The sequence below is a fragment of the Symphalangus syndactylus genome, chromosome 23 (assembly GCF_028878055.3).
Source record: "Symphalangus syndactylus isolate Jambi chromosome 23, NHGRI_mSymSyn1-v2.1_pri, whole genome shotgun sequence".
NCBI lineage: Eukaryota > Metazoa > Chordata > Mammalia > Primates > Hylobatidae > Symphalangus > Symphalangus syndactylus.
The window spans coordinates 12131142-12147773 of NC_072445.2; the positions used below are offsets into that span (position 1 = coordinate 12131142).

A 16632-nucleotide genomic window follows, 5' to 3' on the forward strand; every position below is an offset into this window, starting at 1 on the left:
TCTCCTCATTATATTTTCAGGTTGATCTTTTCGTTTTTAAAGTTTCTCTTTACTCAGGAAAGCAACTATGTGGGCATGTAAAGGATGTGTTCTGACTGATGCACCTGCCTTTCTGTTTCTAGGTGGGCCATGCACAGACACAGCTCATGTCTCATTAATCACACCAACAAAAAGATCCTGTGGTACAGGTATGTACGTCATTCTTGTGTGAATTCATCCTTATTTCAATTCTTCACAGAAGTTAGCAACTGGTTCTAACTTGGTGTGCTTGTCAGGGTACTCTGATTTCTTCCATCAGTTGTGAGGTGATATGTTATGTGCTTAGTATTCACAGTGGAGTGTCAGCAGAGGTCAGAATGATGTTTTTGGGGAGTCAGATTGACTGAGTAAATGCAGCTAGATCCAAGAAGGTGGACATCAAAATATACATAATTTCTAATATCTGAAGAACTTTATTAAGACATAATAGAAATGCAGATCATTGCCCAGTTTGTAGCATGTAGCTAATCTGAGGGCCAAGATTGAAATTTTAATAGTTTTAATGTAGAAATTCAGTGTTTTTTTTTTTTTTTTTTTTTGTAGCAAAATCTTTTTTTTTATTATTAATTTTTTTTGCATACAAAAACAATAAACATTTTCTAAAAATACATACAAACAAAAAGATGCGTATCAAACATATTAGGAAGGTTGCACATGGGAAGTCGGGGAATAGAAATGGGGGTGGGAGTTAAAATAAATGAGAGAGGGACTTTATATGGATCAGTGATAATAACTCAATCCTCTATTTGACAAAGAAGAGGGAGAAGGAAGAGGAAGAAAAAGAAAGTGGGATAAAGGATCAGAAAGGGAGGAAAATAGAAAAAATTAGAGTATGACTGCAGGGTAGACCTGTTTTGTTGTCATTGAGTTGGTTGGTTGGTTTCTCTGTTGTATTCTTCATGTTTCGCCAAGTTGGCCAGACTGGTCTCGAACTCCTAGCCCGAAGTGATCAACCCGCCTCGCCCCCCAGAGTGCCGGGACCACAGGCGTGAGCCACCACGTCCAGCCCCCACATTGCTTCTGGCCTCCGTGGTAGACCTCCCAGACGGAGCGGCCAGGCAGAGGAGCTCCTCACTTCTACCCAGACATGGGGCGGCTGGGCAGAGGGGCTCCTCACTTCCCAGACGGGGCGGCCAGGCAGAGACGCTCCTCACTTCTTCCCAGACGATAGGTGGCCGGGCAGAGGCGCTCCTCACTTCCCAGACGATGGGTGGTCGGGCAGAGGCGCTCCCCACTTCCCAGACGATGGGTGGCCGGGCAGAGGCACTCCTCACTTCCCAGACGATGGGCGGCCGGGCAGAGGCGCTCCTCACCTCCCAGACGATGGGTGGCCGGGCAGAGGCACTCCTCACTTCCCAGATGGGGCAGCCGGGCAGAGGCGCTCCTCACTTTCCAGATGATGGGTGGCCGGGCAGAGGCGCTCCTCACCTCCCAGACGATGGGTGGCCGGGCAGAGGCGCTCCTCACCTCCCAGACGATGGGTGGCCGGGCAGAGGCGCTCCTCACCTCCCAGACGGGGCGGCCGGGCAGAGGCGCTCCTCACTTCTTCCCGACGGGGCGGCTGGGCAGAGGCGCTCCTCACTTCTTCCCGGACGGGGCAGCCGGGCAGAGGCGCTCCTCACTTCTTCCCGGACGGGGCGGCCGGGCAGAGGCGCTCCTCACTTCTTCCCGGACGGGGCGGCCGAGCAGAGGCGCTCCTCACTTCCCAGACGGTGGGTGGCCGGGCAGAGGCGCTCCTCACTTCCCAGACGATGGGTGGCCGGGCAGAGGCGCTCCTCACTTCTTCCCGGATGGGGCAGCCGGGCAGAGGCGCTCCTCACTTCTTCCCGGATGGGGCGCCCGGGCAGAGGCGCTCCTCATTTCTTCCCGGGCGGGGCGGCCGGGCAGAGGCGCTCCTCACTTCTTCCCGGGCGGGGCGGCCGGGCAGAGGCGCTCCTCACTTCTTCCCGGGCGGGGCGGCCGGGCAGAGGCGCTCCTCACTTCTTCCCGGACGGGGCGGCCGGGCAGAGGCGCTCCTCACTTCCTCCCGGACGGGGCGGCCGGGCAGAGGCGCTCCTCACTTCCTCCCGGACAGGGCGGCCGGGCAGAGGCGCTGCTCACTTCCTCCCGGACGGGGCGGCCGGGCAGAGGCGCTCCTCACTTCCTCCCCGACGGGGCGGCCAGGCAGAGGCGCTCCTCACCTCCCAGACGATGGGAGGCCGGGCAGAGGCGCTCCTCACTTCCCCGACGATGGGTGGCCGGGCAGAGGCTCTCCTCACTTCCCAGACGATGGGTGGCCGGGCAGAGGCGCTCCTCACTTCCCAGACGATGGGTGGCCGGGCAGAGGCGCTCCTCACTTCCCAGACGATGGGTGGCTGGGCAGAGGCGCTCCTCACTTCCCAGACGGGGCGGCCGGGCAGAGGCACTCCTCACTTCCCAGACGGGGCGGCCGGGCAGAGGCGCTCCTCACTTCCCAGACGGTGGGTGGCCGGGCAGAGGCGCTCCTCACTTCCCAGACGGTGGGTGTCCGGGCAGAGGCGCTCCTCACTTCCCAGACGGTGGGTGGCCGGGCAGAGGCGCTCCTCACTTCCCAGACGGTGGGTGGCCGGGCAGAGGCGCTCCTCACTTCCCAGACGGTGGGTGGCCGGGCAGAGGCGCTCCTCACTTCCCAGACGGTGGGTGACCGGGCAGAGGCGCTCCTCACTTCCCAGACGGTGGGTGGCCGGGCAGAGGCGCTCCTCACTTCCCAGACGGGGCGGCCGGGCAGAGGCGCTCCTCACTTCCCAGACGGTGGGTGGCCGGGCAGAGGCGCTCCTCACTTCCCAGACGATGGGTGGCCGGGCAGAGGCGCTCCTCACTTCTTCCCGGATGGGGTGCCCGGGCAGAGGCGCTCCTCATTTCTTCCCGGACGGGGCGGCCGGGCAGAGGCGCTCCTCACTTCCCAGATGGGGCGGCCGGGCAGAGGCGCTCCTCACTTCTTCCCGGACGGGGCGGCCGGGCAGAGGCGCTCCTCACTTCTTCCCGGACGGGGCGCCCGGGCAGAGGCGCTCCTCATTTATTCCCGGACGGGGCGGCCGGGCAGAGGCGCTCCTCACTTCCCAGACGGGGCGGCCGGGCAGAGGCGCTCCTCACTACTTCCCGGGCGGGGCGGCCGGGCAGAGGCGCTCCTCACTTCTTCCCGGACGGGGCGACCGGGCAGAGGCGCTCCTCACTTCTTCCCGGACGGGGCGGCCGGGCAGAGGCGCTCCTCACTTCTTCCCGGACGGGGCGGCCGGGCAGAGGCGCTCCTCACTTCCTCCCGGACGGGGCGGCCGGGCAGAGGCGCTCCTCACTTCCCAGACGATGGGTGGCCGGGCAGAGGCGCTCCTCACTTCCCAGACGGGGCGGCCGGGCAGAGGCGCTCCTCACTTCCCAGACGGGGTGGCCGGGCAGAGGCGCTCCTCACTTCCCAGACGATGGGTGTCCGGGCAGAGGCGCTCCTCACTTCCCAGACGGTGGGTGGCCGGGCAGAGGCGCTCCTCACTTCCCAGACGGTGGGTGTCCGGGCAGAGGCGCTCCTCACTTCCCAGACGGTGGGTGGCCGGGCAGAGGCGCTCCTCACTTCCCAGATGGTGGGTGGCCGGGCAGAGGCGCTCCTCACTTCCCAGACGGTGGGTGGCCGGGCAGAGGCGCTCCTCACTTCCCAGACGGTGGGTGGCCGGGCAGAGGCGCTCCTCACTTCCCAGACGGTGGGTGGCCGGGCAGAGGCGCTCCTCACTTCCTAGACGGGGCGGCCGGGCAGAGGCGCTCCTCACTTCCCAGACTGTGGGTGGCCGGGCAGAGGCGCTCCTCACCTCCCAGACGGGGCGGCCGGGCAGAGGCGCTCCCCACCTTCCAGATGGGGCGGCGGCCGGGCAGGGGCTGCAATCCCAGCACCCTGGCAGGCCAAGGCAGGTGGCCGGGGGGTAGAGGCTGCCGCGAGGCCAGACCACGCCACCGCACTCCAGCCCGGGCAACACCGAGCACTGGGTGAGCGAGACTCCGTCTGTAGTCCCAGTACCTGGGGAGGCTGAGGCGGGCAGAGCACTCGGCGTCAGGAGCTGGCGACCAGCGTGGCCAAGATGGCGAACGCGTGCCTGCATGTAAAGGAGAAAAGGCAGGCAGCGGTGGCGCGCGTTGGCAGTCCCAGGCAGTCGGTGGCGCGGGCCGCAGCAAGCCGAGTAGATTGTAGCCTGGGCCAGAGAGGGAAAGAAAGAAAGAAAGAAAGAAAGAAAGAAAGAAAGAGAGGGAGGGAGGGAGGGAGGGAGGGAGGGAGGAAGGAAGGAAGGAAGGGAAAGAAAGGAGAAAGAAAGGAGAAAGAAAGGAGAGAAAGAAAAGAGAGAAAGAAGGGAGGGAGGGAGGGAGGGAAGGAAGGAAGGAAGGAAGGAAGGAAGGAAGGAAGGGAAATTCAGTGTTTTAAATTGACTATTGTAGTATCCTGGTATTTTTGGAAAATTATTTTCTGTCATTCGATTTAAAGGCCATGGATATACTGAGATTTCTCTTTTAGATGCATAGAATCCCAAAAACATCTTTGTGCATCTGTGACATTTTTATTAAATATGAAGTCATGAATCTTGTGGCTCTCTAAAGAGCAGTCAGAATGCCCATTGTTGCCTTCGCCTATAGCTTAATTTATTTTAAGCGATATTTGCCTTTTCTAATAATGCTGTCTGCTATTTAAAACATCTCAAGGATTATATTTAGAAGAGTCAAAATAATTATATTGTTTTTCTAAAGGTCACAGTCAGAGTATTTTTCATAACTTAAAAAATCCTTGTAACTCCCCAGCAGAAACAGCACAAACTGTTTCCATGTACAAACTTAACACTGCAACCTCAGCTCCTTTAAATGCTCATAGTTTGATGCTAGGTCTCAGTCAGGCCCATGTTTGCATAGTTTTAAAGTAACATCCAGGCACTGAATTCTAAGGAACTCAGTCGTACTCTTCTCTTCCAAATGACCAGCTTTGAGGTAGGGTAGGGGGTGTGAGATAGTCTTGGCATGCTCTTATCCCTCCTATGCCCAGTTCCCAAGCTCCAGTAGGTAGAGTAGATTTCTTTTTTTTACTGAGGTAGAAAAGAGCTGTGCCTGAAGTGAGATAGACCATCCTGATTTTAGCCAGCGGGAAGTCAGAGAGCCAACTACCTGCCCACTCCAGCCAGAAGCTTGAAAACATTCAGAGTCCTTTGATTTGAGGTCCAGCACTTCAAATGCACAGTACTTTAGTCTTTTGTTTTTTCTTCCAATCTTGGCCCTCAGAGAAGGGTTTACTGTTAAGCACTACCACTTTGTTCAGGTGGCAGTCAAGGAGTTGAACCTTGAACACACTGGGTCATCCTGAGAGGTTTGGGAAGGAGACTCATGTACACAGATGCTGAAACAAGCAGGAAACTCTGGTGAATATCATTTACTTGTGTCCATCTTCTAGGTAGATCTGTTTCCTCCTCTCTGATCCTGTACTATTTTGTGTATCTAAAACTAATAATCATATTTATTTTATGCTTACTACGTTGCCAGGTATTATTCTGTATATTTTATATACATGATGATTTAATTTTCAGAACAGTTCTGCAAGATAGTTATTATTATTCCTCTTTTACAGATGAAAAAAATGTGGGCACTCATAAACTTAAACTTAAGTATATTTTCTGAGATAATATTGCTAGTAAGTGATGGAGCCAAGACTTGGACACGGATCTTTAAGACACTAAAGCCTGCGCTGTTTTCCCCTATATCATGCTACTGCTTTTCACATTTTATTGTAATTGTTTCTTCTCCTAACCAGACTGTGGAAAAGCAGACTGTTGAATGAAATGTGGAAAAAATGAAACATATATTTGGAAATAGAGCATACACTAAAGTAGTTTGAGAATGTGAATTCTAAAATCACATCTGGTTTCAGATCTAAGCTTAGCCACTTACCAGTTGTGATTTTAAGTAAATAAGTTAACATCTCAAAATTTTGTTCTTCATCTGTAAAATGGGATGATAAATCTCTCAGGTTTGGTGTAAGAAAAAAAGAATATGCTCACCTAGTAGACCTTCAATTACTGGTAGTTTCCATCGTCTTAATGAGGATTATATCTTTATAGTGAGCACCCATTAGATGGTGTTGATAAATACATCAATGAGTATTTTAGGCAGAAAGAAGAGTAAAGTAGAAGTACTGGCATTCTTTGCTGTACTCAGTTTTATTAACTGATTTTATATTCATCACATTCTTTGTTACATGTCAGTATTATAGTGGCAGTTGAAGGTGGTAATATTTTTAGATCTCCGTTAGTGAAATGACAGGCATTGAGCTCTCAGTCATACCTTTGTAGGCCTTCATTTAGGTGAATACCTACCTCTTAACTAGAAAAAGATGGGGAATTTCTGGCTTGGAAGGAAATTAATGCAAATGCCAGGTCATCTCCTAAAAAGCCTGAAGGAAAATTGAGATTTCTCAGCAATGGACATTAAAGGTCATCAAGTTAAGCCAGCTGTACTTCTTTTCAAGAAGACTGTTCTGTGCCCTCTTAGGCTAGCCAGACTGCCTCAGCCTTAAATATTGGCCCTGACTCTAAAGGACAGAGCTTCCTGATTTTGAGAGGTAAATTAAATGATTTATTTTGAGAACCACAGGTTGACTGTCTTTGTCTCCATCTTTCTCTGTGTCCTGCAGTCAGCAGGTTGCCCGTGGTGGGGATTTCAATCATTTTTCTTCTGAACCACCAATTGTTATTGTTATTTAGCTGGAATGTTCTTTGTAGCCTTTATGTCTAGGTTCTTCTAGGATTCATATCTATGACGTGTGCTGTACAGTGCTTCTGCTATGAGGTAGTCTCCCAGACAGAAACCACATGGGCCTTCAGGCGTAGATGGTCAGTAAATAATTACTTTACAGTGGTGTCATTTCTTAGGAGACAACGAGTGAGACCTTAAGTGAGATCTTACCTACCTCCTCCCATCCAATCTATCCATACAAGGTTGGACCTAAAGCAGCCTTGAGCTTAATAATGATGCCTGTTAGAAAAAGGATACTGAGATTAGACTAAGGTGGTTCTTTAAGTCAGCCGTCTCTGACAAAGGGCACATAGTGTACTGTCTGAGGTGTGTGGAGAAAACAGCAAAAGCTCTTTATCTCGGCCTTAATTTATATTTTGCAAATTCACTTTATTATATGTGTGTGTGTGTTCATACATACACTTTTATTTATTTTTATTTTTTAATAAAGACAAGGTCTTACTGTGTTGCCCAGACTGGTCTCAAACTCTTGAGCTCAGGCAATCCTCTCGCCTTGACCTCCCACAGTGCTGGGATTACAGGCGTGAGCAACCGCGCTCAGCCCATACATGCAGTTTATAAACAGCAAATACACAAATATATACATATTAAAGGTACGTGGCCAATTAGGACTGTGCAGTTTAAAAAGGTTAGTGGCTTCTTCAGTAAACAGATCATTTGCTTCTTAGTACTTTGAAAATTAGCTCTAAGGATTAGCATTAGACCTATTATTATGTGGTTTAGTAAGTGAAGACCTCAGTGGTTGATTAATCAGTCACCATTTGTATTTCAAGCAATTACTGTTTTGATCAGGTAAAGGGTATTGTCATATTTTAGAGATGGGCAGCAGTGTAGAGTGGTTGGTCTACAACTATCAAAATGAGAGAGGCAGCTCTTTTTAAGAAATTGTTTTGTGATCACTGTTGAGTGTACGAAGCAGATTGCAAAAAGTAGCTGTAGTAGCAAATGAAAGATCAGTTTGTCTTTGTGAGATAGATGGGAAAGACTTTTCTTTATATGATGGCTTTTAGCCAGACAGAATTATTAACAGTTAAACTCCTTGTAATCTTTAGATTAAAAAAAATTTAAAAAGCAACACCGTGATCATTTTGGTATTTAAACAGAGAGAAATTAGATAGATGAAGGGTATGTGGTTGTCCCCACTCCACCCCACCCCTACCATCTTTGTAGAGTTCTAGGATCTCCATAGTCAATGAAGAGTTGAAAAGTACTGCCAAAGAGACATAACCAAAAAAGAGAATTTCAGACCAATATCCTTGATGAACATTGATGCAAAAATCCTCAATAAAATACTGGCAAACCAAATCCAGCAGCACATCAAAAAGCTTATCCACCATGATCAAGTGGGCTTCATCCCTGGGATGCAAGGCTGGTTCAACATACGCAAATCAAAAATGTAATCCAGCATATAAACAGAACCAAAGACAAAAACCACATGATTATCTCAATAGATGCAGAAAAGGCCTTTGACAAAATTCAGCAACCCTTCATGCTAAAAACTCTCAATAAATTAGGTATTGATGGGACGTATCTCAAAATAATAAGAGCTATCTATGACAAACCCACAGCCAATATCATACTGAATGGGCAAAAACTGGAAGCATTCCCTTTGAAAACTGGCACAAGACAGGGATGCCCTCTCTCACCGCTCCTATTCAACATAGTGCTGGAAGTTCTGGCCAGAGCAATCAGGCAGGAGAAGGAAATAAAGGGTATTCAATTAGGAAAAGAGGAAGTCAAATTGTCCCTGTTTGCAGATGACATGATTGTATATCTAGAAAACCCCATTGTCTCAGCCCAAAATCTCCTTAAGCTGATTAGCAACTTCAGCAAAGTCTCAGGATCCAAAATCAATGTACAAAAATCACAAGCATTCTTATACACCAATCACAGACAAACAGAGAGCCAAATCATGAGTGAACTCCCATTCACAATTGCTTCAAAGAGAATCAAATACCTAGGAATCCAACTTACAATGTGAAGGACCTCTTCAAGGAGAACTACAAACCACTGCTCAATGAAATAAAAGAGGATACAAACAAATGGAAGAACATTCCATGCTCATGGGTTGGAAGAATCAATATCGTGAAAATGGCCATACTGCCCAAGGTAATTTATAGATTCAATGCCATCCCCATCAAGCTACCAATGACTTTCTTCACAGAATTGGAAAAAACTACTTTAAAGTTCATGTGGAACCAAAAAAGAGCCCGCATCGCCAAGTCAATCCTAAGCCAAAAGAACAAAGCTGGAGGCATCACGCTACCTGACTTTAAACTATACTACAAGGCTACAGTAACCAAAACAGCATGGTACTGGTACCACAACAGAGACATAGATCAATGGAACAGAACAGAGCCCTCAGAAATGATGCCGCATATCTACAACTATCTGATCTTTGACAAACCTGACAAAAACAAGCAATGGGGAAATGATTCCCTATTTAATAAATGGTGCTGGGAAAACTGGCTAGCCATATGTAGAAAGCTGAAACTGGATCCCTTCCTTACACCTTATACAAAAATTAATTCGAGATGGATTAAAGACTTATATGTTAGACCTAAAACCATTAAAATCCTACAAGAAAACCTAGGCAATACCATTCAGGACATAGGCGTGGGCAAGGACTTCATGTCTAAAACACCAAAGGCAATGGCAACAAAAGCCAAAATTGACAAATGGGATCTAATTAAACTAAAGCGCTTCTGCACAGCAAAAGAAACTACCATCAGAGTGAACAGGCAAGCTACAGAATGGGAGAAAATTTTTGCAACCTACTCATCTGACAAAGGGCTAATATCCAGAATCTACAATGAACTCAAACAAATTTACAAGAAAAAAACAAACAACCCCATCAAAAAGTGGGCAAAGGACATGAACAGACACTTCTCAAAAGAAGACATTTATGCAGCCAAAAAACGCATGAAGAAATGCTCATCATCACTGGCCATCGGAGAAATGCAAATCAAAACCACAGTGAGATACCATCTCACACCAGTTACAATGGCCATCATTAAAAAAATCAGGAAACAACAGGTGCTGGAGAGGATGTGGAGAAATAGGAACACTTTTACACTGTTGGTGGGACTGTAAACTAGTTCAACCATTGTGGAAGTCAGTGTGGCGATTCCTCAGGGATCTAGAACTAGAAATACCATTTGACCCAGCCATCCCATTACTGGGTATATACCCAAAGGACTGTAAATCATGCTGCTATAAAGACACATGCACACGTATGTTTATTGCGGCACTATTCACAATAGCAAAGACTTGGAACCAACCCAAATGTCTAACAATGATAGACTGGATTAAGAAAATGTGGCACATATACACCATGGAATACTATGCAGCCATAAAAAATGATGAGTTCATGTCCTTTGTAGGGACATGGATGAAACTGGAAAACATCATTCTCAGTAAACTATCGCAAGGACAAAAAACCAAACACCGCATGTTCTCACTCATAGGTGGGAATTGAACAATGAGAACTCATGGACACAGGAAGGGGAACATCACACTCCGGGGACTGTTGTGGGTGGGGGGGAGGGGGGAGGGACAGCATTAGGAGATATACCTAATGCTAAATGACGAGTTAATGGGTGCAGGAAATCAACATGGCACATGGATACATATGTAACAAACCTGCACATTGTGCACATGTACCCTAAAACCTAAAGTATAAAAAAAAAAAAAAAAAAAAAAGAAACTGCCAAGTCCTAGGTTGCTTTTGCTTAGAATGTGTGCGTTAAAGCACATCATACCTTCAGATTACTAGACAGAGTTTACATTTCTTCAGAGAGTTCAGAATGTTTTCCACATGTTCCCTAGTTAATTCTCACAACATTCCTGCCAAGAACAAGTATTTTGTGAAGGAAAGAGATCACTTTCCTTGGCAACAAACTACCAGAAGATTCCCTTTTGTCCCTCATCTTTTCTAACCGTCAAGTTATACCTTCAGCTAATAAAATACTGTAACCGGAGTTATAGTCATCTCCTTTAGATAATTTTATTTGGAAGGTATTTGGATATTTAGCTGGCTATCTTCATGACATTATATTTTTATGTTTAAAGTGGGCACAGATTCAATGCAATCCCTATCAAAATACCAGTGGCATTCTTCACAGAAATAGAAAAAAATCCTGAAATGTATATGGAACAATAAAAGACCCAGAATAGCCAAAGCTATCATAAGCAAAAAGAACAAAACTGGAGGAATCATATTATGAGACTTCAATTTATACTACAGAGCTATACTAACCAAAACACCCTCAAACTGGCATAAAAAGATATGTAGACCAATGGAATGGAATAGAGAACCCAGAAACAAATCCACACACCTACAGTGAACTCATTTTTGACAAAGGTGCCAAGAACATATACTAGAGAAAAGAAAATCTCTCCAATAAATGGTGCTGGGAAAACTGGATACTCATGTGCAGAAGTATGAAACTAGACCCCTGTCTCTCCACATACAAAAATAAAATCAAAGTGGATTAAAGACTTAAATCTGAAACCTCAAACTATGAAACTACTACAAGAAAACATTGGGAGAAATATCCAGGACATTGGTCTGGGCAAAAATTTCTTGAGCATACCCCACAAGCACAGGCAACCAAAGCAAAAATTGACAAATGTGATCACATCAGGTTAAACAGCTTCTGCACAGCAAAGAATACAGCTAACAAAGTGAAGAGACAACCCGGAGAATGGGAGAAAATATTTGCAAACCACTCATCTGACAAGGGATTAATAACCAGAATATTTAAGGAGCTCCAACAACTAAATAGGAAAAAACCTAATAATCAAAAAGACAAGATTTGAATAGACATTTCTCAAAAGAAGACCTATGAATGGCAAACAGACATATAGAAAGTTGCTCAACATCATCGATCATCAGAGAACTACAAATCAAAACTGCAATGAGATGTCATCTCACCCCAATTAAACTGGCTTATATTCAGAAGACAGGCAATAACAAGTATTGACAAGGATGTGGAGAAAAGGAATCCCTTGTACACTGTTGGTGGGAATGTAAATTATTACAACCACTATGGAGAACAGTTTGGAGGTTTCTCAAATAATTGAGCTCCCGTATGATCCAGCCATTCCGCTATTGGGTACATAGCCAAAAGAAGGAAATGAGTATATTGAAGTGGTATCTGCACTCCCATATATATTGCAGCACTATTCACAATAGCTAAGAATGTTTCCAGCATGAAAGTTTCCTTGCTGTTAGGTTACTGGAAGTTTATATGATATTTTAAAAATTGATCCAGAAGCTAAAGGATGTTGGTATTAAATCAGAAGTGGCCCCATAAATCTTAGTAATACCTACACTTAGGTGTTTTATCTCCTGGTAGAGTCAGTATTCATGGAAACAATATTCATTGGAAGCAACCTAAGTATCTACCAACAGATGAATGGATAAAGAAATTGTGGTACTTATACACAATGGAGTATTATTCAACCATAAGAAAGAATGAGATCTAGTCATTCTTTTTTTTATCTGTTCCATCATTTGCAACAACATGGATGGAACTGGAGGTCATTATGTTAAGTGAAATAAGCCAGGCAGAGAAAGACAAACATTGCACTTTCTCTCTTATTTGTGGGATCTAAAAATCAAAGCCATTGAACTCGTGGACGTAGAAAGTAGAAGGTTGGTTACCAGAGGCTGGGAAGGGTACTGAAGGGTTGGGGAAGGAGGTGGGGATGGTTGATGGGTACCAAAAAAATAGAGTGAATAAGATTCACTATGTGATAGCACAACAGGGTGACTATAGTCAATAATAACTTAATTGTACATTTTTAGATAACTTAAAGAGTGTAATTGTATTGCATGTAACTCAAAGGATAAATGCTTGAGGGAATGGATACCCCTTTTCATTTTATAGTCCTTTTATTTCTGAAATTAAAATAAGAAAGAATTCATAGGCAAGTTTGCGGACTTGACAGTATTGTCAACAGACTTTTGCTCTGCTCTATCTATGTTCTCTTTTACTCTTCTTCCAGCACATATGTTGAGTAGATAATATTCTCTCTGATAGACTTGAAAAAGGATGGTTAAAACGTGCTGTGTGTATGTTTAAAATGTGATTATAATTAGTAGAGCAGCAAATAAAATAACTATTTGTGAGGCCATAAGGGAGCTGTAGAAGTGTCTGAGATTAAAGCAGATGGGACTAAGAACTGTCCCATTAAATATCAAGGCAGTTTTTCCAGAAAGTGTCATCTTTCCACCCTATAAGAAGCATGTTAATTTAATTTTACTTTATATCCATCTCTCCCTCCCTCCCTCCCTATTTTGGGTCACCTGTTTTCCTTTCAGTGTGACAAACAGTGACATGAACTAGAATAGCTTTGTATTGTTCATTGTTCTCTTTTTTGAGAGAACAGTTTTTCCCTTTTCTTGACTCACCTCTCTTTTTTTTGAGATAGAATCTTGCTTTGTCACCCAGGCTGGAGTACAGTGGTGCGATCTTGGCACACTGCAACCTCCATCTCCCGGGTTCAAGTTATTCTCCTGCCTCACCCCTGCCCCCCAAGTAGCTGGGATTACAGGCATCTGCCACCACACCCGGCTAATTTTTGTATATTTAGTAGAGAGAGGGTTTCACCATGTTGGCCAGGCTGGTCTTGAACTCCTGACCTCAAGTAAACCACCTGCCTCGGCCTCCCAAAGTGCTGGGATGACAGCCATGAGCCACCACACCCAGCCTTGACTTACTTCTTTTGTACGGCCTGCTTATGATATTGTTTCTTCTTGCAAAGACAAGAGAAGAAAACCCCCTTCATCTGGAAGTTAAGAGAAGATTGATGTGCTGAACACTTTCACATCAGTGTTCGGAAGCCAATTAAAGGGAAATGTTTCCTTATTGTTAGGTTACCAAAAAGATTATATGAGATACGAGATTTTTAGAATTGATTCAGAAGCTAAAGGTGTTGGTATTAAATCAGAAGTGGCCCCGTAAATCTTGGTAATACCTACACTTGTGTGTTCTGTCTCCTGGTAGAGTCAATATTCATGGAAACATTTCAGCCAGTACATTTAATCCTAGAGAGTTGTGTCAGTGGCTATGAACTGTATTCTTCAATATTACACACTATAGTTGGCTCTTCCAAGGAGGACTTCACATCTTCCTCTGCTCTGTGGAGTTTTGTTTTTGCTTTTGTTTTTGTTTCTGAGAGGGGGTCTCGGTCTGTCGCCCAGGCTGGAGTACAATGGTGCAATCTCAGCTCACTGCGATCTCCATCTCCCGGGTTCAAGCAGTTCTCCTGCCTCAGCCTCCTGGGTAGCTGGGACTACAGGTGCGTGCCACCACACCTGGATAATTTTGTATTTTTGGTAGCAACAGGGTTTCACCATGTTGGCCAGGCTGGTCTTGAACTCCTGACCTCAAGTGATCTGCCCACCTTGGCCTCCCAAAGTGCTGGGATTACAGGTGTGTTCTGTGGCGTTTTGAAGGGGGGAGGTAGCTTCGGGTGTGAGTTCAACTGTATAATTCACTTTTCAAATCTTTCTTGTTGGTCCTTCAGGTATAGCTCTTCCCTCAGGTCTGCAGTATCAGCATTTGAGGCAGAAAATTAGAAATTTGACCTACTTATGTAATATGCAAGTTCCCATCAGGAGAATATTAGGGAAGATATAAATCTTTCATTTTTTATTAGCGTTTAATGTAACCATTGAAGAAAGATCAAAACAGTAAATCTGTCATGGCAAGGAAAAAGTATTTAAATAAATGTTTTACCTTATGCACTCATCATCTTGAGTCCTGAAGGAGTTCATTTGATTCCTGGGGCAGGGGACAAAAGGAATATCAAATATTTGGCAAGATTGCAAAAATTTCTCTAATCAAAAAGGTGCCATCTGACCATGTTTTGCCACAGAAAGCAGTTCTCACCAAAGTTTATCATGGCATGTCATAGTGGCTGTTTGCTGACAGTGTGTGGGTTTTGGCCATTCAGTGGATGACTGGGAAAGGGAAATAATCTACTAAATGCTTTCCCTTGGGTTTTTTGTTTCCCTGGAAGAACTTTAATCAGTCTGCTTCTATTGTTTATGTTGAAGAATAGAATGAAGGAGTGAGATAAAATATACTAATAATTAGATGATTTGATACTCAATACGTAAATAATAGGTGGGTTTAAAGGCACCTCACACAATGTATAGATTTCAGATAAGATGAGGGAACATTAACTGTTTTGTAATTGGAGCCCTAAATGAGAGTTAGGTCCCATTGCCACCTGTGTTTGTGTTACAGCACAACGTATAACGTGTCAGTTTGCTAGACTTAAAGTCAAAAACTTGTTTCCGAGGCCTCGTTTGGGCTTTACTCAGGAGAAGCAGGGCCTCCTTTTCTGAGAAAAGGCTGAATATAAGTGAATAACTGGAATATCAAGCCAGGATACAGTCTTGTCAAGAGGAATTTTTGCACTTGAAAAATAAAAATGCAGTCTAGTATAAAAAGGAAAGGGAAGCGTCATGTGGCTTGTTGCCCTTTTGGAGATCTGTGTGTGTAAGAAGTCCAGGCTTTGCTGTTGAGCTTTTCGTGATTCACATGCTTTGCACAAAGTCAGTTTGCATCAGTCCACAAATGCAGTTACAGCTGTTTTTTTTTTTAATAGTCATTTATTTTATCATAGGTTGCATTCTTACCAAAGAGAAAGAGCCCTGAACTTTCATTAATTAGCCGTTCTATTGCTCCACTGGGGCAAAATGCCTGAGCCAATACTATTTAAAAAGCCTATCGGGAATTTAATTCCCCTCTCCTCCTTTGAAACTTTAGGATTTTTTTTTTTTTTTTTTTTTTTTTTGGTGGGGGTGTATAGATCTGGGGAGTGCCTTTCAGGTGCTGCTCCATAGCATGTGTGTGCCTGTTAGGAGGCAGCATGTTAGAAACGCAGCCTTCCCAAAGCAGTCTTACCAAAAGGAGTGGGATAGAACAGCCACAAAGCAGCATTATAAATCATCTGAGTCTTGCAATGATACTGCCCATTAAGGAGCCTTTTTTTTGGCCCTACTCAGTTCCTGGCTCTACTAATAGAACAGCGCATCAAGCAAGGCTGTAAATAAAAGTTATTACCTAATAGGTGGGTGCCGAAGTGGAACGGATGGAGCTGAGGCATGGAGGCCTTATTACTGCTCATCAGCAATTATAAACAGGATAAAGTGTCTGGGACTTGTGCTGATGCAGCGAGGGCTAATCGAGGCTGGGGATGACACTGGGCGATGATAGGATGATGTATGCTGATGGGTTTTACTGCCTCATCTTGCACTAGCTTCCAAGACAAGTTGTATTCTCTGTTTTCCTGCTTGCTCATCTGTCTGAAGAGATGGTCCCATTGCCTCTCCCGCCAGCAGGTGGGCTGGCATTTATTCCTCATACCTGTGTCTGCTTCCAAGGCCCCCCCCTCGAGAAGGATCTTCAGCAATATTTCATAATCATGGTCGATTAAAGTTGTAATCTTATTGTGTTGTCTGCCATCATAGTTACAGATCACACCCTCAGAAGGAGTTGCTTACGTGGATTATAGGACCAGCTGAGACACTGGTTAGGCAGCCAGTCCAGCACTTTACTAAAAGACTGCTGTGACAGAGTCCTGTAGTAGATTCTGTAGGAACATGCAGAAGAAGTGATAAATGTGTATCTTGCCCCTGGGAGCTTACACCATAGAGAGAAAGAATACGTACAGAAACAAGTACAACTAATTCCAGCTTTTGCGAGCAAGAGATGTAACTTATGTTTATTTCAAAAAGTGAAGAACAGGAAGATAGATTATGCCAATCATTAGGAGCAAATACAATAC

The 16632-nt window shown here is 45.3% G+C and overlaps 1 protein-coding gene across 9 annotated transcripts in view; it reads left to right on the forward strand.

Moving 5' to 3' along the window:
• ZFAND3 (zinc finger AN1-type containing 3) overlaps positions 1 to 16632 on the forward strand; it is a 376418-nt gene that overhangs the window by 265527 nt on the left and 94259 nt on the right. For 6 of the 9 annotated variants that reach the window (XM_055264607.2, XM_055264609.2, XM_063632317.1 and 3 more), the window contains exon 4: positions 123 to 188. The exons of the other annotated variants lie outside the window; for them this stretch is intronic. In XM_055264607.2, the coding sequence (XP_055120582.1) occupies positions 123 to 188 (66 nt within the window). The remainder of the gene's footprint in view (positions 1 to 122; positions 189 to 16632) is intronic. 9 annotated transcript variants of the gene reach the window in all.